The sequence below is a fragment of the Paralichthys olivaceus genome, chromosome 4, assembly GCF_024713975.1.
Source record: "Paralichthys olivaceus isolate ysfri-2021 chromosome 4, ASM2471397v2, whole genome shotgun sequence".
Taxonomy (NCBI): Eukaryota; Metazoa; Chordata; class Actinopteri; order Pleuronectiformes; family Paralichthyidae; genus Paralichthys; species Paralichthys olivaceus.
In genome coordinates this window covers 3,652,050-3,675,901 of record NC_091096.1, presented here as the reverse complement: position 1 = coordinate 3,675,901, position 23,852 = coordinate 3,652,050, and the positions used below count along the sequence as shown (strand labels likewise).

Below are 23,852 nucleotides of genomic sequence, written 5' to 3'. Positions count from 1 at the left end.
CTTCTTCTTCTTCTTCTCCACCTCCTCCCTCTATTTGGGGATATCGGTATTACTGTGTAGTTCTGAATACAGGGACCTGTCTAACCTGATCACCGGTCAGAATAAGCGCAGGGAGAGGCTCTGAAAACACATGCAGAGATGACTGCAGCTTTCATGTTCTGAGGTGGGATAAACCTGCCCACTGGTCCATCCTGGTGCCTTCAGCCTCGCTCATCTATCAGACCTCCCAGTACTGTGAAGGATTTTCTTTATTTGCAATGATGCATCAAATGGATGCAACTGAGAAATTACAAAATATATTTCACGTTTTGTAGACGATGGTCAACTATTTAAGACCTCAAAGTTAAATCAGTCAACGTAAAGCTTTGAAAGTCTGTTCTATACTTTTTCAACAGTTATTCAGCAACTAATGATCTTACTATTAAACAATCACTCTCTCAATCAATCATTTAGTTGCTTCTCGAGTGCTTGGTGTTTTGCTCGGTAAAGGAATTAAATGATTATTGAATAATTGTTTTATAAATAGTTTAGAACCTGACTTGATATTTGAGTGTTCAAAAGATCTGAAATCATTACATTTGCTGCAGCTCAGATCAATGGTGCTAATGAGTCTACAAAAACACCACGTAGGGTCGGCGTATTGCCCCTAACTTTCTGTCATCTCAGACAGTTAGCTCTCTCTGTGTTTTTGTGTCCCAATCCATGTTTCTCCAATGCATTACTCCTGGAAATGGCCCTGGCTTTGTTTATGCACATTCTCATTTCCTCTGGAATATCATTAGCTCCTCGTCGGGCCTTGAGCTCCTGGATGGAGCTTCCTCCTGTTTCCCCCTCCAGGTTGTCATGAAAGGTGATCGTGCAGCCATTCACAGAAAAGAGACTGAGCGAAAGAAAGGGAGGGCGAGGGGGGGCAGACGCCAGCCAGCCAAGAAAAGTCTTGGGAAAGTGTCATAGGCTGATTCTATGTGTGCCGGTTTTCACAAGGAAAATCAATCTCTCAAATCCCCCTTCACCACTTATCCCTCTGTGTTTTCTTTATAAGGTCGATACATTTGAGGCAAAATCATGAGGTTAATCGCGGGTGACACTAAATGCATTCCACATGTGGTTTAATGGTGCCCCCACTTCCCATCTCCTTCCCCCCCGAGTGCGGTGTGACCTTAGCCTTACGACCCGGAAGTGATGTAGGTGAGCGCTTCCCCTGGTGTAGCTGGAGCCCCAGTAAGTGTTTCCTAAAGAAAACAAGTCGGAGGTGGCCGAAATCTGAAACCAGTGCTAATGCCGGCTGCCTCTCCACCTTGAATCCCTCCCTCCCTCCCTAAACCCTGTGGCCAGGGTGAAAGCAGAGGTAAGGAAGGGTGGGAGCGGAGGGAGCAGCTCTTACAACATCAAACCCACCGTCTGTGCACACATTCGTTTAAGTGCGTGAACATGTGCATGTACTGTAAGTCCTGCTCACATTCCTCTCAACTCTGACTAGCGGGGAGCGACAGTCCTCAGCAAACACACGGCACAGCTTAAGCCAATGCTCTGGTTAGCCTGGTCGCGTCCAGCCAAGTCCTGACGGACACAAGCATGCAGGCCAATATGGCTTGTTTGTGCAGTTGTTGTGTGGAAGGTCAGTCTCTATGTCTCTCTCTCTCTCTCTCTGTGTGTGTGTGTGACAAAACGAACCTGACCTTTGCAGAATGCCTTGTCAGACTACCCATTGCCACACACATATATATCAAAATGTGGGTCTGAAGCAGGACAGTTCTGTCACATGTCCGAGCTACTGAGCAGCTTTGGTCATTTTAAGCATTTCATTCAGTTCATCTAATATCTCAGAGCATCAGGGTTTAGTTGGTGCAGCTTTTGAGAATAGGCAAGCTGCACGCTCAGACGTTTGATCGCCACACGACATCCTCACGCTGTGAATGTATACAGTGTTTGTATATTTTGGTTATTTGTTGTTCCAGGTGAAAAGTCCCTTTTGCTGAAGAAAGAGTAGCTACTGACATAACTTTTCTTATGTCGAGGTGTACTGGATAGTTTGGGGTTTTGATCGGTTGCTTTGGCTAATTAAGACAATTGAAGACGTCACATTGAGGTTTGGTGATTGTGATTTTATAGATAATTGATAAAACATTTGTTGCACCACCAATATGAGGCAGTGCAAATAGGTGAAAACGTCTTCAGGGTTTATCAAACAAAACGACGTCCAGAGGAGAGTATATAACACAATTTAGGATTATATTCTCGTCGGCTCGTCTTTGGGGTCTGGAGAAGGTTACTGCCATGTTGCCCATTCCAGGGAGCAGGTTTGGAGTGAGATGAGCGAGGGGAGAAAGGGCAACATGGGCCTATGCTCTAATCCCATTCCAGTGGGCCGAGCAGCAGCAGCAGCAGCTTGCACTGCATTCCACAACCCCGGGGGCTTTTTAGGCGGGGAGGGAGGGTGAGCTGCATTCCTCCATCGCCTGGGCCATCAAAGACGCCGCGCAACATCAAAGGCCGCTCAGAGCCTAGGTGTTGATGACTGCAATCCTCCCCTCAGTCCACTTTTAGCAACCTCAACCCCTCAGCCCTCGAACACGCACACATACAGAGCAAGCCGACTGCGCCAGGTATGTGCGCCCTGCAGCCTCCCTCCTTCCTGCCCGGGCTCACCAGCCGTTGTGCAGCAGCATTAATCATAGCTCATTAAGAAGTGACTTTGACTTTTGTTTTATGGCGAGGGATAAAGAGGGGCGAGGCAGAGCGGGGGCATGCCTCTGATATTTGGGGTGGGGCTGGCACTGGACGTAATAGCTGCACAAACATTGACTGTGTTGATTTTTTTGATGAACTGTTGTGCTGGAATTCTCAGTCGATGATTCAAATAGTCAATGGAGAGCAACAATTAATTTTCATGTCAAGCAATGTTTGCTGGTTTAAATTTCTGGTTCAATGTGACAATTTGCTGCTTTTCTCTGTTTCATCTAATGAAAAACTAAGAATCTCTGGATTTTTTACATTGAACTATTATGTATTGGGGAGACAGAACTCTATAGTTGTGTGCTGTATTGAATTGTTTATTAATGAATCCAATGTCCCTGTGGTTGTTACATCGTTAGTTCTGCTAATTTCTTCACAGTGGCACCTTGATGACAAACTATTTATGCATGTGTGTTTACCTACTTTCCTGTCCTGTCCTCGTAGCGACAGCAGCCCCTTCCTCATGGAGACAATATGTTTGCTTGCTGCAGGGAAGAGCAGGCAGTTACGCCGCCATCCCCGTTCTCTTTCCAAAATGGTGGCATCCAGCCCAATGATGACCCCTGAACTTTGTCGGCCTGTCCTTTGTTCGTGTCACTCTGGGTTTTAAAGACTGAAGAGCTGAAAGCGACACCAGGGAGACTTCTGAGTGTGCACGCACAAACACACACACACACACACACACACACACACACACAGGAACACACGCGCCATTGACAGTTTGGTGATGCACTTGCCGAGACTTAATAGAGTCACAAGCTCAGCGTCCTGCTCAGTGTTAAAGCTGTCAACCCCAGAGCCTTGTGCTACATATCAGGACATTTACATGATATTAGGTGTCTTCTGCCAGCGTCCCCTGCACACACTGAAACCATGACACTTGTTTGCTTTGCCTGTTGCTATGAAGATGGCGTGGAGGTGATTTTCAGGGGTGGGGGGGGGGGGTTAGTCAAACAGACAAATGACTGTATGACAGAGGCTCAAATCACAAAGCAGCAGGTCCGTGTTTGCCCTTGACCAAAGTTTTCTTTCATCTGAATCCTTGAGCTTTTCATCAAGTACACAATACATATTTTTTGTAGTCAAAAGTGTTAACATCCCTGAAAATATAATTGAAGCTCAAGCTTTGACAAATCTCCCTTTTTATATATATCACCCTCCTCCTTTATGGTGGTTTGGAACACCAAAACAAAAGATGGATGCCGGGCTAGATTGGCTAATTGTTCCTTTAGTCCCAGTGGAGAAGACAAAGGGGAGGAAGTCTTCATTATTTGAGAGGAGAAGCAGAGGGATCCCTTTACGGTGATAGTGTTACAGGAGGAGGAGTGTTGGCCCCACCTGTAGGGCCCTCCCAGCTGCTCCGCTGTAACTGGATCCCGCTCCCTCTCTCCTCAAGGCTACCAGGCCTCTTTGAAGTTATTTCTAGTGCTGGGAAAGAGGGGGCAGAGAGCGACTGAGAGGGGCAACGAGTGACAGAGAGCGTGAGGGGAGGTGTGTGTGTGTGTGTATATCAAGGTGGTGTATGCATTTAAATTTGTATGTATATTTGTGTGAGCTATTCTTGGGAGATAGCAATTCAGAACTTGTTTCTTCGGCCATTTCCTGGACATGAAGTTTCTGAACCTCTCATCGTTTCGGTGGAAATTTCTTGAAGTATAAATGATTCCACCTCACCACAAGATATATTATTAATTGGATAAAAAATGGATAGAACAGAGCACTTTACAGTTTCAGTAGACAGACACTTTTTGTCATGAAACCAGCCTTGTCACATGTTAAGATAGGCAGTTACTCTCACCTGCCCTCAGCCAAGGACACTTGCTGTACAACCTCCTGCTCTGTGTGGGTTAAACACGCACATCCAAACATGCACCTGGAGCTTAACCTCACCGAGCCTGAACTGAAATGACTCACCGTCCTCGCTGGGTTTTTTTTTTTTTTTTTTGGGTCATTGTGTGGTTTAGGTATCAGACGTTGATTTCCTCCCTCTGTTCTTTTTAACATGATGTCTGAGCTCGTCAGGGTTCAGACAGTTTGTCTATGAGCCTGTGGGGAAGGTGTGATAATGAAATGGAGGAGATGTGAAGGAGATGAAAGCTCAAAGAGGTATTCCACATGAACAGATGGCGACAAGACTTTGGGAAAATTTGACCTTTGACTTATGAGTGTCAATCAAGCGTGAGACACTCATACTCTTCGAAAATAATATGTATTGCAATAGGAAACAGCTCTGAATAAAGCTACACATCATACAGGTTGTTTGTGTATTTGGTTCCATGGTGTAAATCTGATCAGTTTGCAGCCATATTGTTACTGGGTGATATTCAGATGAAATATTGATGTATGTATGAGGCAGCTGCTGAGGCTGTAGTGTAGACCAGTCACCCAGGCCTTCATTAGTATGTGTGTCTTCGAGAAGTGATTTTCCCACTTGGCTCTTTATCCCACAAGAACTGCAGCTCCTATAAGCGCCCGGCAAACACGCACCTTGTTTGTTTGACCTTCCATATGTGTACTAGAGACTTGAGGAGCATGTGCTGGCAGAGGAAGGTCATTTGTGTCCTTATTACTCAGAGAAGTTGTGCATTTGCATGTGTGCACATCTGCTGAAGAGGGCTGAGGGTTAAGCACCAGCAGGGTTGTAATTGGTTGAAGCATGCTCTCATGTCTGCCCTGCAGTGCACGGAGGGGTGAAGTTTACTGCGTCCTGACCGTGCCACAGTTGTCAGGGAGGGGGTGCATCATGGTGGCTGGTGAGGGAGCTAGTGCTAACTTGTTGTTGACATTTTGTGAGTTTGTGTATTTTGGCCGGATGTTTTATGCTTGTTTGCTGGAAGTTACATAATGGAGCAATCATGTTATGTGCTGGTTTGTATAAAACGCTGTGCACTAAATATAGGCGGTGTTTTTGGCCCAGCAGTCTTTATGGTTTTATTGTTTTGGTGAAAATGTTGGTGCTAATGATATTTTCTGTAGTAGAGGCGGGGGGGGGGGGGGGGTTAATGACCCTACTAACACGCGACAGATGCAAAAAATAAAAAGAACAAACAAAAAGAAAACAACACCACACAGAAGAAACTGACAAAGATGTCAAGACAGCTTGAGGCGATGAGAGCCGACGCCGTAAACAAAAACACATGATCTCCTCAGCAGAATAATACAATACATCCTGCCTCTGCCTGCTGCTCCACCTCTCACCTGAACGCTCTGGAGAGTTGTGTGTTATTGTGATAACTGTACTGTGCACAGCAAGCTGCCTTTCACACAAGTCTGCACCCAACTTCTCTGGAGTTCCTCCTGAGGACATGGCTGAAATTATCTTATGACTGCAAGACTTCCGATCACAAGAGAGCAAGTTGTGTAGTTTGAACTGTGCAGTGATACATATTCAACATTTATCAGAGGGAAACAGAAATGTTTGGTTCTCCGGGCTTTAACCTTAAGCCAAAATATAATAACAACCTTATAATACAAACATTTGAACAGAAACAAACAAAAAGCAATAAAGATACTGTGGGGCGTTTTACTTTTCGTGGTTGATTCGTGTCATACACTTGACTGATTACATTTGATGGACACAAAATTGCTATTTAATAATAGATTAATTGTTTCACTCATTTAAAAAAGGGATCACCAATATTTTCTGCTAATTACATTCCATAACCTCAAATTGAATTCTCCAAATCACACTTGGACACAAGACGGGCTCTGGTGGCTTGTGATGGACACTTTTTCAATTAGATTTGAAAATTGTCAGCCTAAACAAGACACACCGGTGCAATAATTAATTAACGAATGATTCAACTACGGGTTATGAAACAGTTTTGTAACTTCAATCAGGAAACAGGAGAGCTACAATAGTTGTTTATACGAGTAGAAAAATGTCACGTTAATCCTTTAACTGTGTGTGGCTGTTGCAGCCATGTAATTAACCATATTATCTCTGGGAGTGAATGGTGTTGATTGAAAGGCAACAGGTGAAGTTGCCAAACACTCAAATGAGCCTGTGAAGTGCCTGTGTCGTTACTAGTTAGCGTGTCTGTTTGTGTGTCTAGTCCTGAACGCCCTGTTACATACCACTCCATCCTGGCCTCAGTTTTTTATCCTCTTTCCAAAACAGCCCAGACAAGTTGTGACTCTGTTGCACCGCAGGTCCCTGGGGAGACTTGGTCTGTGGGCTGTGATCAGACGCACCCGCCTCGTCATCCCGTCCCCACAGCCCTCGACACAACCACCTGCCACCTCCGCTGGCAAGACTGGCATGTTATTCCAGGAAGTTGACAATACCCCGCACTCCCCATATTGAGGGAGTTTGAAGCACAGTGCTGCGGAGGGGGGAGGGAGGGGGCAGTTCAATTAAAGGCCCGGGTAGGTGGGCGGGATGCTCCTTCAGTGGGGTGAATGAGTTCACAGCGAGTGACGTGAGAGATGCCACGGAGTTACCCCTCGGTCACCCATGTTGTGTTTCAGACTACAGACGACTCCCTACATGCGTCTGTGCTCAAATAGCGAGATACGTAAACACATGCGCGGCGCTGGGGAAGCAGATGGGTGCGAGGACTGGCGCCGTGCCCAGGTTTTTCTTCTTCTACATTTTGTGTGCATGTGAAATAGGTGCCAGCTCTTCTTCCCAAACTCATAAAAGAAACCAGCGGACAACAGATCTGTCTGGTTAATCATTTAGCCAGCTTCACAAAGAGCAGCTTGTAAAAATTGTCTTTGGCTGGCACTTGCTTCAGACTACAAGGCAGCTTTGATTGTTATGACAGAAACTTGTCCTCGGTGTGACCTAAATGCCACAACAAGACGTGTTGGAACTCAGTTCTGTGGAAAGTATTGGTGTTTGCATTTTCTTTCCACAGTTGATGTTGTAAGGATGTATATGCAAGTGTATGTCTGCATCCTGTGTAGATCAGTTTAGCTCTGGGATCATTCTTCTTTCCAGTCCGCCCACTTGCTTTTGATGTTTCGAGCTCCTGCTGTGTTGCAGCATAGACGTTTCGTTGCAATGCACAGAACTCAGAGCACCGAATTTCAGCAATTGCGAGACTTTAAATAGAAATGCAATTCAGCAACTTCTCCCAGAATTTTTGATCTCTGTACGCTGTGAGCGTCAGCCACAGGTTCACAAGGTTTTCCTGGCCGGTGGCGCTAAAAGCAAGAGAGGAGAATACTCTTTGTCACAAAGACAGGTTTTTCATGTTTTATGTGCAAATGCAGACTAGTTAAAAAGTTATGCAGAGCTAGAAAACTTGCTGATGCGCCCCTTTTCATGGTGACCACAACTACTTTTAATGTTGCAGGGCAAATGAGGATAACATTAGTAAACCACTCATTCATACAGGGCTGTGCAGGTGGGAACTCTTTCGTGCAAGGGCGATATAGCATGGTGAGTGCAGGGGAGGGTGACTGTTTTGGACAGATGAGGGCGATTGGGGGGCTGTAACCGGGGCCACCAATAATTTAGAGGGATAGAGGAAAAAGGGGGTGCGGCAGCCGGGAGGAGGGGCAGAAGAAGTGGGTGTTGTATGATCAAAGCCTCTGCGAATTGTGTCACAGACAGACGGAGAAGAATGGCGTTGGATGGTGTGACTTGCATTTTGATTTCCTTTGAGAGCCGGGGGAGAGAATGGTGCAAGGAGGTGGGGGTGTCAGGGGAGCCTGCGGTGGGAGTTTTTAGGAGGAGGGCCCTGTTTTGATCCTGTTACCAACTGTTATCAGGGCACTTGTTTGTAAAAGAATGGGAGTGACAGAGTTGAAAGAGTTTTTCAACTTATGGAAAATTTATTTATTTTATATGACGACTTGCTTTGCAGTCACATTTTTGTATTTATAGGAGTGTTTAAAAATATATTGACAAAAATATGGAATAAAATGCCTGACACTTGTATCAACTGAGGAAGAGCACTTGCGATGAACTTATCTTTGGATTCACAGAGAAACAAAATAATTCACTATTTATAATCTAATAAAATAAAGAATATATTTTAATGGGAAGTTGAGCCATGACGAGCAAATTAAAAATCATCCCGCGTGAGCATTTCCACTACAGGTGATTTTGTAGAGAAGCTTTGGGGGTTGGCAGGGCGGTGTGTCCAGCTTGAGTGACAGGTGGAGTTCAAATCCCCGGCAGGACTTCATTGAGAGTGTGGCCTGTGTAACAGGATATTCATGTGAAAGGCTGCCTCCCCCAGGGGCAAGACAGACAGGGCAGAACAAGAGCCGCCCCCTCGTGGCACATCGGGGGCGCCGGATGCCCTTCACCTAAAACCCTGGGTATGGAGGAGCAGAGCTAAGTGGAGCAAAGTGAAGCAACCGGGTGTTTCCAGTGGGCTGAGCTTGTGTGATTTGGGGCCTAGCAGGGGAACCTTGCAGTTGGAACACAAGAGGGGACAGTCTCTGTCATTTCATGTGTGTGTGTTTGTGTGAAGGCACGTGTGCATATGTGCTCATTACTATTTTGTGTGCATGGCCAATAGCTGTGACCCACTTCACCGGATCACCGTCTTTCTTCCTTACCAAGATCATTTTCTTCATGCTCCCCATCCCCACATCCATCAACGTTTACGTCAACATCTGACAAAAAGGAAAAATCCCTGTGGTGGAGGTAATGGTGCAATTGCCAGCCTCTAAAATAACAACATAGTCCACAACAACAACATTGTCCCATTTGAAGTGAAGGAGCCCCCGCACAATGGTCCAGTGTTCAGAACCCAGGGTGCAGGCGGGGCTCCCCACTGCCGTCCAAGCAGTTAGACAAGCAGAAGAGAGGGGTCATAATCACACAACAAGCAGTGCTCCACATCCTGGTCCTCACTCAGATCGACTCAGACATGGGGACAGATTCAGGCTCTCTTTAGATCCTCCTTCACTGACTCTTTCCGCTCTCATGCTGCCCAAAAGCCTTCTCATAGGGCATCTCTTATGGAATACAAAATGTTACCTTAGTTGACTGGGATGTGCTGGTATGCTCTGGAGAATTTTTAGAGTTTATAGGTCGGGGAATGCAGGTTGAATGGAAACCTGACCAGGTTATGCTCTTTTATCTTCGTCTTTCCCTTCAATTTTGGTGTCTTCCAGCGGCTGAGATGGAGAGAGCGCTCTGAAATTATCATACCAAATGTGTATGTAATGTATACCTGTGCTGCCTCCCTGTTCCTGTCAGCCCGAGGCTAATATCTATCTTCCAGAGCACAGCTACTCTGCTCATGTTGGTTTTTGTTGGAGAAGAAGCAGCTTTGAGAAAATGTGCAGTGAATCTTTGAAATGTAGGCGGACAAGGTTAGCACATCCTATGGTTTTTTTGAAAAGGTGTTTTGAGTCAGAGTGGCCTTGTCTCCACAATGACCTCGTAGTTGTATTTTCCTGCTTTTTCACAGCAAGGGTTAATCTCACGTTTCATCATACTCACATTTATCTGTGTTTGAAAGGCCTTAGTGTGAGGATTCAAAGATGAGCCTCCTTTTCTTTAAAGGTATGTGTATAATAATAATGTCTATTTGCAGGCATGAATGCGAGTGTCTTAAATCTTCTTCCATCTTAGATCCGTCGAGGACACATGCTTTCTTTCTCCACCTCAGCATCCACTTTCTCCTCATCAGATTTCCTCTCCCTGAGAGAAAGAAAAGTTGCAGAATGGCACACGTTCATTTCTTATGACTCATATTCCATCCACATGATTTGCATCTGACCCCCTTACTCTTGGCTGAGTCCTCCCCAAAAACCCTTCAGGTCAGGGGCTTGACCCTGCAGCAGTGAATTGAGTTAGGCGCCTTCTGAATATCTCTTCAATTGGTCTGCTGCACGTCTAACCTGCTCCCAACGTGATGAAGTGGGGTTCAAAGATCACGGGTCACCAGAGGGAGAAAGGTATCTTGGGTCATCAGCAGTGGCCCTGGGGCCCCAGTGGCCAAGGGCTTGGCGTCACAGTTCTGGCTGATTGGGGTGTTGTGGTCATTGGGTTAATAGGATAAGTGGCCTCCAGGTCAGTTTGGCCAAGTTCTAATGCTAATACAGAAGCTGTTACTGTTGCCAGGGTGGGGGCTGGATCCAGCATTTTGGAGCTCTGCTTGGTTACAGTTCTAATCCAGCCTTGTTTGAGCAAATCATTATTTCATGAACCGCCGCAAACGTCCACTACTTTTTGTTTTTTTTGGTTTGTGTTGCTTCACATGTTTTACTGCACTGCTCAGTTGGAGTGATCGCCTGCTGTGATTGTGAGTGTTATCTGTTAACGTCCCTCATGATACATAGCCTGCTCTGGCGTGCACACGAGCACATACACATTGATTATTAGATAACAGTCTGCAGTGTCAATCGCAGTGACTAACCTGTCTTACACTGAGCTATTCTCTAAAAATCTTCCCACAATCAAGACAATTCAAGCTAAGTAGCGGAAGTGCTTTGAGATAAATGCTTCAAGATTAATGTTTTTGTTAGTTTAGAAGTAAAGGGTCTGCTGCCTCTTTCTTTTTTGAGGGCGCAGTAAGTCAGTCACAGTTTGTGATGTCTACCATCCTTTAGCTTTAATCTTCTCTAAAGAAATTGTCTGGCCTCGGGCTCCACAGGGGTTTTTGGCACAGAGATCTCGGCCAATTCAGTGGTCTTAAGTGTAATGAGAGGATGTGTCAAGATGTTCTGATAGGCCCTAATCAGAGTAGTGTGTACAGTGATGTGAGACTTCATGCGCTTGTTTGAATAATGAAGTGAAGATGACATATCCTATATATATATGCATGAACATTAAAGAAATGGCAGCAACATTCATCATTCTCAGCAGGAGGAAGTGCAGGCGACTTAATGCACTTAGTTCATAGAAAATCTGCCTCTTTTGCAAATCCACGAAAGTCCCGTTTTGCTTATTCTGCGTTCTTAAAGAAGTCAGCTGGGATGCGGCTCTGCATGTTTAGATCCTGCTTGATTAATTTTCCAAACACAGCAAATTCTCTTCAGAGAACAAAGCTCTTATATCTCATTTTACAAAATCGGGGAAATGGATGATAAATTGTTGGTTGGTCGCACCTGGAGCAAAACCATAACCTAGTGAGGTCAGGTCCCTTCACACTGTACCTGCACGACAAGTTTTTCTAATATTAATACTCATGTGTCTTCTTTGCAGATGCATCCTTTGGGACTATGTAATAATAATGATGAGGAGGACCTGTACGAGTATGGCTGGGTTGGAGTGGTGAAGCTGGAGCAACCAGAGCTGGACCCCAGTTGTCTCACTGTTCTGGGAAAGGTAAGGAAGCAGTTGTTTGTTCTATCAAGTGAATGTGTTGTGCCAGTTGATCAATGTTGATCTTTGTTTATTGACACAGAAGTTTCATGAGTGTTCATAAGTTAATCTTAACACTGGAGCTCTGTACAGGTTCATACAAATCGGTGCTCTAGAGCAGACTGCACTGATAACATTGATAAGTTGATTAAATAATGCAGTGAAATGCAAAACCACCTTAGCTTTAACATCATGAACTGCAGACCGTGTCTGTGGTATTAAAACTAGATGTTGAGTTCTGCTTCATTTCTTTTTCAGTCCCCTCGAATTTATTTCTCCTTTTCTTCTCCCCTTTTAAGAATTGGTCTTTTGTCTTTTGTGGTCAAAGAGACAATTCATGGAAGGATGATTCAGTTTTATTGTCTTTCTGTCTGTCTTCCTTCCCTTTGCTGGGAGAAGGAGGCTGAACTGAATCCCTCCCTCGTCTCTCGCCACCCCATCGTCTCCACCCTCCCTCCCTCCTCCTGTGCCCAGACCCCTCTGGAGTCTCCGAGTGGTATTTTATCATGCTTTAATTAAGTGTTCCTCTTAATGGAATGTACCAACATTCCCCGGAGGATGAGGAAAGGGGGGGGGGTGGCTATAGTCTCACTTATCGTGTGCATGCCTGGTGACAGAAAGAGAGCAGCCATTCATAATTTAAGGAGCCCTTGTAGCGTATAGACATGCTAATGGTGCACTTTCTGTGGTGACGGTTGCTGCTACCTAGCTGAGGCATACTTCTGCTGAGACCTGAAATCTGGCCTAATGCTCAGCACTCAAACTTCTCCTCTACTGTAGCTAAGAATATGTCACGGTTTTGGGTTCACTGACTTGTAAGAGGCCTTCGCTGGAGTGATGCATCCATATTTGAGGAGCAGTTAACAGTTCCACAGGGAAACTGAAACTTGAACTGGTTAAACTTGTTATTTTCCATTTATCGCTACTGTAATTGTCATGGGAGCAAAAGGCCTGTAGGTCAGTAAGGCTGATGTGGTTTCAGCCTGAAAGCAAAGAAGTGATTTTAAGTTGTGGTTAGTGAATGTTTAAAGGGGGACTCTACCACATTCAGATCCACAATGTTGTGCCTCAACTGACTGAGTCACGAGGACACCCCAAGAACCAGAAACCCAAACCCTCCGCTGAGTGGAACCCATCAAAGCAGAGCGCTAATGATCTGGCCATTTTAATACATTTTGGATTTGATGTTTTGCTAAGGGACACTGTAGTGAGGATGGCAGGAACCTTGGCCTGTGACCCTTTGGCCTCCAGCCAGCCTCCCTAACCTCTACACCACTCGGTTTCCTCTGTGTTTATTCAGCCAGGACTATAATTAGAGAAGGGAAAGCCCATTGTTGCATCTTGACAGACCCTTGCCCGGGGCCCGAACACAGCTGGGTGCTTTGTGTTGGCACTGCCGCTTTTGCCAGTCCAGACAGTGCAGTGTTTACCCCCTGCCAGTCTGCTTACTCTGCCCAGCCAGCCAGGTCACCATGCCCAACCCTAGGCTGGATACTATGCCCACTTTTACACACTCACCCCGCCTGGCCTGGCCTAATGCTCGGCAGCCCCCGCCCCCTCCCGCCCTATCCGACTGGCCCCTGACTGAACCCAAGAGCCCACTCCACTTTGCTGCCACTTTGCCACCAACAGTGTCAGGGCCTTGTCTGGTCAATTTAGATTCCATTCAATTACAGAATCCCAGTGAACGCACAAAACGGAATTGTAGGGGGAAAAATGCTGTTTACTCTGATTCATGTCTAAATATAAAGTGTCTGGGAACACATGGCCCCCCAGCTGTGCTTCGGAGCTGGCCAACACGGACCAATGGGCATTACTTCCTCTATTTAGCATCGGCGGAATACTGGGAAGAGGCTTGTATTTATTCTTAATAGTCCAAATCTTAATTTATTGATGCATAGGACCATGTCGATGATAGAGAACCAATACCAGTGTATTTGAAAAGAAATCTCTTGTATACTGTATTTTAACAGCTGTAAGCTACTAACCCTGTATGAGGTGATGATCATTTCTCCTGGCTCAGGTTAAACCATTTGAAAAACAAACATTCAGAATGACTAAAGTGGAACTTCTGGTGTTATAGCTTCACAGTCATAACTGAGCACAAATAAATAAATCTGGGAATACACGACAGTTACTTCCTTCAAATAGCTCAAAACAAATGTCTTGTATATGGCCCACATCAGCGTTTTACTTATGGGACTTTCCAGATTGAAATATTGCCAAATTGCTCACGTTTAGCTCTGGCTAACACTACTGGAAATCACCCTTTCTTTGCAGCTGTGAAAACAGTACAAGAAGGTAGCAGAACACCACAACTGCAGTTTTTGAGGTGGTAAAAAGAAGTGATTTATGGGAAAATAAAATTGCAGTTTTATCTTGGTGAAAGTTATATAATTTAAAGATCGGTACATGGATTCACGTACTCGACAAGGCCAGACCTGGCATTTTCGACAGACATTTCCAATGCTGGTATCAGAACATCTCTGGCTCTAGTTTTTAAACCAAAAAAAGTAATTGAGAACGCATCTCTAGAGATGAGCTATCATCTCCCAGACGCAGTTGGAAGAATCTCGGTCCAGGTTTCCATCATTTTAGAAACTTTATTTAACAATCTAAAGCCCTGCTGAGATTTTTGGTTTTGATATTTTTCTTTTAGTATTTCCTTACTTTATTTTCTTTTGGTTTGACCTGCTTCTCCACAGGAAATCATCCCTATATACTTTTTCTATCACCAGTGTGTTTTTTAAATTTCTACTAAATTATTCAGCTGAGTGAATCACAAGATATCAGGCTGCTGTCGCAGAGAGATGCTCTGACATCAGCAAATATTAGCAGCACAGGAAGAGGAGGAAAAGGGGTCGGTCAAGCTGGCCTCTGAAGTCCACGTGCAATCCACACCAAAGTGCTGGCGAGTCATATATATGTACACAGTTTTTTCCTGCACTTCCTGTCTGGTTCCTGCGAGAGCCACAGGACTGTTAAACCTCTGACCTTTGTGTGCCACAGCAGTTTCTCCTCCCCCCAAGAGCAGGAACACCAAGAGTAAATCCGTCCCTACTGTAGCCAACTGCCTTTTGATGTGGTTTTGTTGTCTGAGTTATGGTGTCATATAAGGATGACAGTGCAAGGTGCCCTGGTGCTCGCAGAACACAGCTGCAAGTAGTTGCCTCTCTTTAGTTACAGATTATCAAGTATCTGCTTTCCGTAGGCGTTTCTGGAGGCGTTTGTAAATGTTGTAAATCATGCTCACACCTCTGCACACATCCGTTCTCAAGTTGAACTATTTATTGCAGTCAATAACGTACAGTATTCTTGGTAGTGATTTCCTCCCTGCTGCTTGACTTTCTCAGAACTGACCTCGCTCCCTTCATCTCGACTCTGTCTTTCAAATACATGCACTGCGTTTTTTGGCAGCTCTTCTGGAACATGAAATCATGCCACTGGCTTTCAGGCTGGTAGGGGTCTTTGTCGCCATGCCAGTGAGATATCTCTTCTTTCAAGTGCCTCGGTGTCAGTCCAATGGCCGCACAGGGCCTAAGCTCGCCGGCTTTTCCCCTTTTCATCCTGCCCGCGCTCTCATGACATCAGCCCCTAACCTGGGCAGCCAGGGGGAGGAACGGCAGAGGGTTGGCGTGACGGATAGCAAGAAGAGTGGGAGTTGGATGGATGTGAAAGTGGTTGGGGGGCTTGGCTTGCCCAGGAAATGACGAAAGGCTAATATGTCTGGTTTGGTAAGTTGGCGGCTGGGGTTAGTGCTCTGCTTGGTACAACGATTTTTTTCTTTTGTGCAGAAAAATGCAACCCATCCTCCCACACAGCCCTGCAGCTTGTGTAAAGCAAGCCTCTTGGCTGGCATAGCATGTAAAACTCCCTGGTATGTGCTTGTTGTGTGTGGCCTGGCGCTGCCCTTGACCAGCTCGACTCTGAACTACGATCGGTTCCACCTTCAACGCCAGCCAAAGACAACATTTCATCGCAGCGGAGCGTAACGGGGCCGAGAGCGGCCGCTACAAGGCCCTTTAAAATAACCAGAGCTACGAGAGAAACTTTCAAGATCTTTATTGACATATCCCTCCAGAAATAAAGCTAGCTGCTTTAAAGTTTTCGCCAGAGGCACATAACCACAAAAACTGTATCCTGTGTGTGGGAAGCTCTGTCTCTGACACACATACAAACACAATCCTACAAACCACAGTTGCCATGGAACAATGTGAGTGGGCTGAGGAGTGTGTCTCTGTGTCTTTTTCTTCCGTGGCGCTCAAGTTGGCACCGTAGGACAGCAGGCCAGAGCAAACAGCTGCTGCGTCTTAGTGCTAAGTGGCTTTTGGACTCCAACCGTGTCTGGCATGTCAGCCAGAGCTGCAAAGAGGGTGTTGCGTGTGTGTGTGTGTGAGGGAGAGAGAGAGAGGAATGAAGGGATGTATAAAGTACACAAGGCCTACAAGGATGGTGTGTGTCTGTGTGTGTGCGTCTGAAGAAGCGAGAGAACCAGTTTAAAAAGAAAGAAATGGCAACAGACAGAGGAGTGTGATATTGCGGGTGACTGGCTCCGAGCCTGTGGCCAGGTTAGCTGTCCCACACACTCAGGTGTGTGTTAGAGTTCGCTGCGAGGCCACGGCAGTGCCAGTTAGGTGTCATGTGGCACGGCTTGTTGTTAAGACGTTTCAGTGCTGGATTGAACTGGCTGCGTTTTCAGACTCCTACTACAGCACATTGTCCCTCACTGTCTGATCAGTTGGTGTATTCCTGGACGTGCGTACTTGTGTGTGCGTGAGTTGATTCGCTGTTTAAACGCTGGATGGGAAGAAGAAGAAGAAGGCTGGCAGATGAGCTTGTGTTTTCATGAAGCTCTCATCACTCTCTGCACGACTTTCCCTTTTCAATGCTTTCTTCTTCTCTTTCTGCAAAGACCTCAGTGAAGCTGGAGAGCCTCGACAACAGAAAGAAAATTGCTGTCGTTTTACACTCCGTCGTCTCCAGACTGTTTTGTTAAATTGCAGCGAAGCCACAATAGAGATTGATTTACAACAGTGGCTTTTGTTCGATACAGATGAAGCTTGGTTTTTTTTTTTAAAGGAAATCTTTTCATAGCGGAGCCTTGAAGATGCAGGGTATTGATAAGACAATTTTCCCCCCACACTCATTTTAAAATGATAGGTCTTTCATCCTCTCAAAGTGAAAGTCAGTTTATGGTTGTTTAAATCGAGCAGCCTACCATCTGCGGCTATGGCAGGAAGTTTAATGGAGGCAAGTGTTGTGGTATAAACTTCTGTGCTTTAAGGTGGGGGAGTTTTTTCAGACCCCCATTCTTTCCGGGTCTGCTCTTCTGTTGATGAAAGTTAATGCGTCTGTCACATTTAAGGCCCCCAAAACATTGAAAAACTGTGATTTCAATTATTTAAATTGACCAGATTTTTTATGCATATTTGCAGAACACTCAGTCCTTTCAAAGTGGAAAAAAATTATTGATTCCTCAAACGCACAGTGAGTTCCTCTCTGACCACAATGCATCCTTCCACCAAGTTCCATTGTTTGTGTAATCCTGATAAGTAACTGATGGACAAACAACAAACGCAGATGAAAAAATATAATTCATGTCATTAATCATAGAACACCTATTAGCCCTTGTAATCAGAAAGAAGAGTCAAAATATTCATATTGCAGGACTGAAACAAATACAAGCCGGAGAGTCGTCCAGCTCGCTTTGTCTTCCTTCCCACCTGCCCCCTTGCCCCAAACACCTCAGCATGGAGGGAGGGAAAGAAGCAGAACTTGAAAGGAGGAGGAGCAGCAGCAAAGAGAGGAGTAGAAAATAGGAGAAAAAGTGCGTGGTACTCAGGGGCCTGCCTTTTGGGCTCTCCTTTCATGTTTGTGTACGCCTCAACTTGCTGATATTATCTTGGCCGCTCTTGCTGGCGGGGTGTCGGGAGAGGTTTCCACTGTGACCAGGCAGGGGCCTCTCTCTCCCTCCCTCGCTCTCCCTCTCTCTCACCTTCCTACTCTCCGACCACCCCCCCCCCCTGTAAAAAAAAAAAAAAACCCTCTCCTAAATCACCGCTTCACCACGTTTCACGGCGCTGGGAGGCGCCCTGGGATCCCACTGCGCTCGTTTCCATGGTCACTGGGAAGCTCCTTGTGTCATGTGGCTCAAAGTGAGCCGTCCCTGGGCCGAATTACCCAGCTTTCAATGGGAGGCCAAATGACCATTATTAGACTTCACAGCCCAGGCCCCTATTTAAAGAGAGAAGAAAGGAGCCCCGGGGACTTAAGATGAGAGAGAGATGGAGGGAGAGCCAGAAGGCGAGGGGAGAAAGCAGAGGGAGGAAGGAGGGGAAACGTGCGGAAAGAGAAGAAAGTGAAGTTAGCGCCACTGAGCAGTTGTTTCTTGTTCATTTTTCCCCACCCATACATCGATTTTTGTTCTTAATCGCAGTTGTTATTTGAAAGTCAGACACCAGCCGCAGCTAAAGCTCTCCTGTCTGTCAAACAGCTTCCAGTAAAGACAGGGAGGCGCAGGATCAAAAGATGAGCGGTGGAAAAAGTAAATCTCAGAAAAGATAGGACCAGACATCCACCCACGTCAACCAAAGCCCTGTCTTTTCTCTCCTCATCTCCGTCTAAGCCAGTTGCTTTGTAGGGGAATGTGCTGGTGTGCGTGAGAATCCTCGTGTCCTGCGCCCCGCTGTGTATGTCATGGCCATGTTGTCTTTAAGGCTCGGGCCCACGGCTTGGCACGGAAGCTGGAAACTGAAGCCCCCTGGTCCCCATACAGCTAATCTGATGCCTCTCCCAGCTACAGATGATTCCTCTGCAGGAGGGTTAGTGGGGGTGAAAATGGCATCCTGCTCCTGCGGTTTAAACTTTCTTTTATGCTCCGCCAGGGTTAGACCAGCACAAGAAGAAGAAATGTTGTGTGTGTGTGTGTGTGTGTGTGTGTGTGTGTGTGTGTGTGTGTGTGTGTGTGTGTGTGTGTGTGTGTGTGTGTGTGTGTGTGTGTGTGTGAGTGTGTGTAACAACGACACTTGGACAGTTAGGTAATGGAAGAAGAGAGAGAAAGAAACATGGAGATAGGGAGGATGAAGCACCAAACATTAGCTTTGTTTATGGAGGCATAACAATAACATTTAAATAAGACATCTGGACGACAGTTGTTCATGATTAAATGCTCTTAAAAAAATTTATATAATTATGAACCAATCTAATTGACCAGTGGCGTCGCCAAATCAGGCAATTGCCAGGGGCCCCTGAGCTGTGAGGGGACCCCAAAGAACGGCCAGGTTAGTCCATTGCAACAGCAACATTGTGAGATTGGCTCCATAATGGAGACTGCAATGACACAGAGTCCGGGAACCCCCCTCAAAGGCCCCGTGCCACTTGCCAGTGCCCCAGAGTCCCTTAAAACACCCCTGCAGGTGACCGGAGGTACTGACCACGGTGGACTTGTTGAGATAAGACAACAAACAGTGAGGTGTGATATAGGAGTGCAAGGTGAATGAGTAAACACACCTGAATGTTGCACCATCTCGCTGCCATGTTCAAATCCTATTTGCAGCCACAGACACGTCCTGCTTTCACCTTATCTTTATCAGGACACAACAAAAGGAAAGTGTGTGTCTGTGTGTGTCTGTGTGTGTGTGTGTAGTTTGAATGGGGGAAATTCACTGACCTGTGGCGTTTGCTCCTCGAATCTGCTGCGGGCTACATTAGCCACTACTAGCATAACATGCTCGAATCTGACCGAACGGTTACAAAGACAATATCACAAGTTCTGCTGCACAAGAATCCAACATTATTATTTGGGCGTCTCTCTAACCCAGTGCTTATTTTAATGCAGTAATTCAGTTTCTTAGGCAAACACCTAAAATGCAGATGTTTGGAAGCGATGACACAGTCGCTGTATCAGTCACGACTCAACCACCCGTGGTGAAGGCAAAGTGTTGCTAACACTTAGTTCCACTCTGTCATCTGTCCAAGAAAATAAATCCCTGCTCTTACTTTGCAGCATTGCTCTTTCTCGCTCGTATTATTTTCTACATGTAAGCAACCGACAGAGTCGACAGTCTGCTTCCTGTTTACACCGGCACATTCCCCGTGTGCATGAATGTTCACAGGATATATACGTCTTCAGGTGTGTCATGGACAGAGATCGATACCGATGCTGAGCTAAAACAAATCGTCTGGACATAGATTGATTTTGAAAATGAAAACTCTAAGAAGAGTGGATGACTGTTTTTCCTCCACTTTCATTTGCTCCTCAAAAGGCTCTGCTTTCTGTCTTTCATCTTTTGACCTCACTGGATATCGTCAAAGTCGTGTCGATGAGTCTAAAGGGTCATTCCAAAGAAATTATGGACCGTTTCAGCTTTTTCTCCCAATACTTTCCTTTTACTCGTAGTTCTGCTGAATTTAAGTAAACAACCAAAGGTTAAGTCGCTCTCCTCAGCCGGCTGCACAGCGGGAGGCCAGAGGTACGGTAAGAAAAGAGGCATTATGGGGGGTTATAGAAGTGAGTCCTGACCTGCTCTGCCTTGTTTGTCCAGGAAAAAGACGGCAGCAGCAGCAGCGGCACCCCCACCTCCCTCACCTCGCCTCACCGGCAGCAGCAGCAGGATAGAGAATTACAAGAGAGAGAGGCAACAACAGCAACTTCTCTTTCATGCAAGCAGGGACATGGTCGGCTAAAGCAGCTTGAAGGCAGAGAGAGATTAGAGCAAAAACCGTATGACTGCAGACGATTTAAAGGAAGGGGAGAAGTGTTCGTTTAGCCAGATGCCTCCGCTCCACTGAAATCACTACATTAGGATTATAGCTCATGTTCAGCGGAGTTAAGGAACCACACATACTGCTGTGCGGCTGTTTTCCTTTGTGTCAGTTTTAGAAACGTCAGTTAACCCTCAACACGTCTGTGACTATGAATCCACCAGTGACGTCAGTAAGTGCAGCAATATGTGTGAGTCAGGTCGTTTTCTTTGGGCCTTGAAAAAATACCTGGGATGGATGAGCTACTTTTTTCAGATACCTTCCAATCATGAAGTTTCTCTAACATATGTACAGTTAGCTGTTGGGTTAAGTACTTACATTTAAAAATACATTCCTCTGAGGTTTTTTCGCCTCGCTTTCTGCCGACAGTTACCTTTTTGAAAAACAGTTTGTCACCGAAGCACAATGAATCCGTTGCTCGGGGGTTGAAGGACACGTTTGTTGGCCGTATTTCTCTGTTACCACTTAAATCAATAAATCCATCGGCACAGCTTGTGTAACTTAATATTGCTCAGCACCTGCATAACTGCAGCCTGGAGCATATTTCTACACACAAGTCATTTACATGTATAACTACAATGGTTGTGTGTTGGGCTCTAACTGCAAAGGAGAATTCTGTGACCTACACTGAATAAAGTACCTGAACGCATCCTGTGAAGATACTTTGACTACACACACCTGTATAGAAACTGAGCTATTCATCTTAAAACCCTGTGAACTGGTGTTTTCCAACAGTTGTTCTTTGACAAAACACAGTTAAATGTACATCAGAGTAACAGAGATAAACAATAGGAGCTAAATAACAGTGGAATTCTTCAGTTTCACATCCAAGACTGTCAGCAAGAGCCAGCTATAAGCTCAAAAGTCAAAGACATAAGACTTCATATTTGATCTTTTATGTGCCGGGAGACTTGCAGCAGGCAGACGCAAATCTGGTGTTTCACTTGTCCCGACTTGCTCCCAACTTTATCTTCTTCCCTCCCTGCATCTGACGGCTCTCATCTCAGGAAAAATATGAAAATTCAGAAGTCAAAATGCCAGAAAAAGTTTCTTCTGCATTCATATGTTCCTCTGAGAGCCCAGGAGTGTAAAAATCCAATATAAAAGTTTTAGATTTTTATTTTTGTCATGTTATTTCTCACCTCCCATATCAAAAAGCAATGAGAGCATGAGACTTTGGGCTTTTTAAAAAACAATTAAAACATCAGAGGGATTTATTCACCACAGATAATCAAATTAATTAATATTGGTATTTTGCTCCTTCAAAGTTTTCCATGGATAAAAACCAGGTATGTTATCGTTAATGATTTCTAAACAGCTGATGTTTAGACACGAGGCAGAGGAGCAGCACTTAAGAAGCAGTATTCTTGTCCCTCGCCACAAGAGCTTGTTTATTTTCCTGTGAATCACAAAAGGCCCAGAGCCCAAAACCGGTAAGAAAACAACATGGGAGGGACGGGGAGGAAAAGTGGAGGAAATTTAATTAGCGGTTGTCCATTCCTCCGGCCCCAGCGTTTGGTCTCTGCAGGGCAGAGCAGTGGGCAGCAGGCGGAGAGGAGACCAACAGGGCCTCTTGATTAGTCTGAGGTCCCAATGTTTGCATCTGTCTTCATGTTTGTGCGAGTGTGTGACGCCCCGGGACATCGAGCCGGGGACAGAGACAGGAAATGCACAAGCGAGACAAACATGTTTATTTAGAGAGAAAACTTAAAAATACTCAGGATTTCACACCAACGTTAAGTCCATCGTTCGTCACATAAGAAAAAATCGAAATCACTTTTTCAAACGAAAAACAAATGAAACTCGGAGCTCGATGAAAGTTTTTGTTCAGTCTTTGTTCATTAAGTGTGTCACAGTGTTTCTTCAGAAGTCTTCACGACCACATGATGACAAGCATTTAAATGTTTCAGAACAATTATCCCTTTGTTGCCCTGACGAAGGATTTCTACCAGAGCATTTCCCTTTTTGCAGTGTTTTGCCAACAGAAGGTGATGTGGCCTCGCAGAATATCCAAACCTTTTAGAAAATCTGCTCATGTAACATATCACTGATACATTATTATCCTCAAGGTGAAATAAGTGTAAGATAATAAGATATTTAAAACACAGTCTGTTTGGAAATCGCTGAAATCACAGGTAGTTTGAAATGTTTTCCTTCCACATCTCATTAACGTTAATGTTTCCACTCAAACAACATTATAAACGTATTATTTTAGGTACGGATTCCTAAAAACAAGCCATAATGTATGCGCACACTCTAATATTGAATTAGTGCTCCTAAAAACTATGAATATTTTGATGTGTTCATGTAGATTTACCTGAAAACAGCTGTATGCAGCCATAATCAATAATAAATAAATCATCACATCAGCGTGCGGCTTCTTTTTACTTGATGCTAAACTTGGTTGGAATTTAAGCCGTTTGCACAGTTTCCCAGAAATTAATGTGTTTAAGTCATCAACAAAAGTAAAAAAGGATTTTTCTTGTGTACAACTCATCTTAAATAAAATTCAGTCTAAAATTGGTGAAACTCAATAACTAACCTGGCACCGCTGTACGGAGGCTGTGACCCGGAACCTTGGGTTCATGTCTTCTCCTGCTCTCGCTCCACCTCTCACGCTTAAACGCTGTTGGTAGATAAATAAAAGGCTTAGCGCCCAAAAAAAACTATATATAAAAAATGTGAATCAAGTCAGGAACAAGCTCATCAGAGAGCAGGTAAAGACAAGTACTGAGCCCGACCACCAAATATTTGACACATGACAGGTTTTCGATGTTCGGTGCTATAAAAAGATTTGACGTGTGACCTCCAGCTTCATGTGTGAACGTCGATCAACCATAGACTGTGTTTGGAGTTTTGAGGAAAGCCGCAGTGAAATATTTGGGTAAATATGAAAGTTTAGTGCAGTGAATGAGGGAAACGTGTTTGTGAGAAGGAAACACTGTGTATGAAACACTGACAATGAGCGAGTGCAAGCGCTTCCCACCTCCCTCCCCAGTTTTCTCTCGACTCTTTAATGGGGGCCGGCTCTTTGCCAAGTTCCACTGGCAGTTCTCCTCAGAGGTGCCCCCTCACA

The 23,852-nt window shown here is 45.1% G+C and overlaps 1 protein-coding gene across 3 annotated transcripts in view; it reads left to right on the top strand.

Moving 5' to 3' along the window:
- The window catches only part of znrf3 (zinc and ring finger 3), a 63,446-nt gene that overhangs the window by 21,179 nt on the left and 18,415 nt on the right, over positions 1-23,852 (top strand). For 2 of the 3 annotated variants that reach the window (XM_069523348.1, XM_069523347.1), the window contains exon 2: positions 11,855-11,977. In XM_069523348.1, the coding sequence (XP_069379449.1) occupies positions 11,855-11,977 (123 nt within the window). Of the gene's footprint in view, positions 1-2,512; positions 2,607-11,854; positions 11,978-23,852 lie in introns of those variants that run through there. The other variant, XM_069523350.1, reaches the window with a different exon arrangement.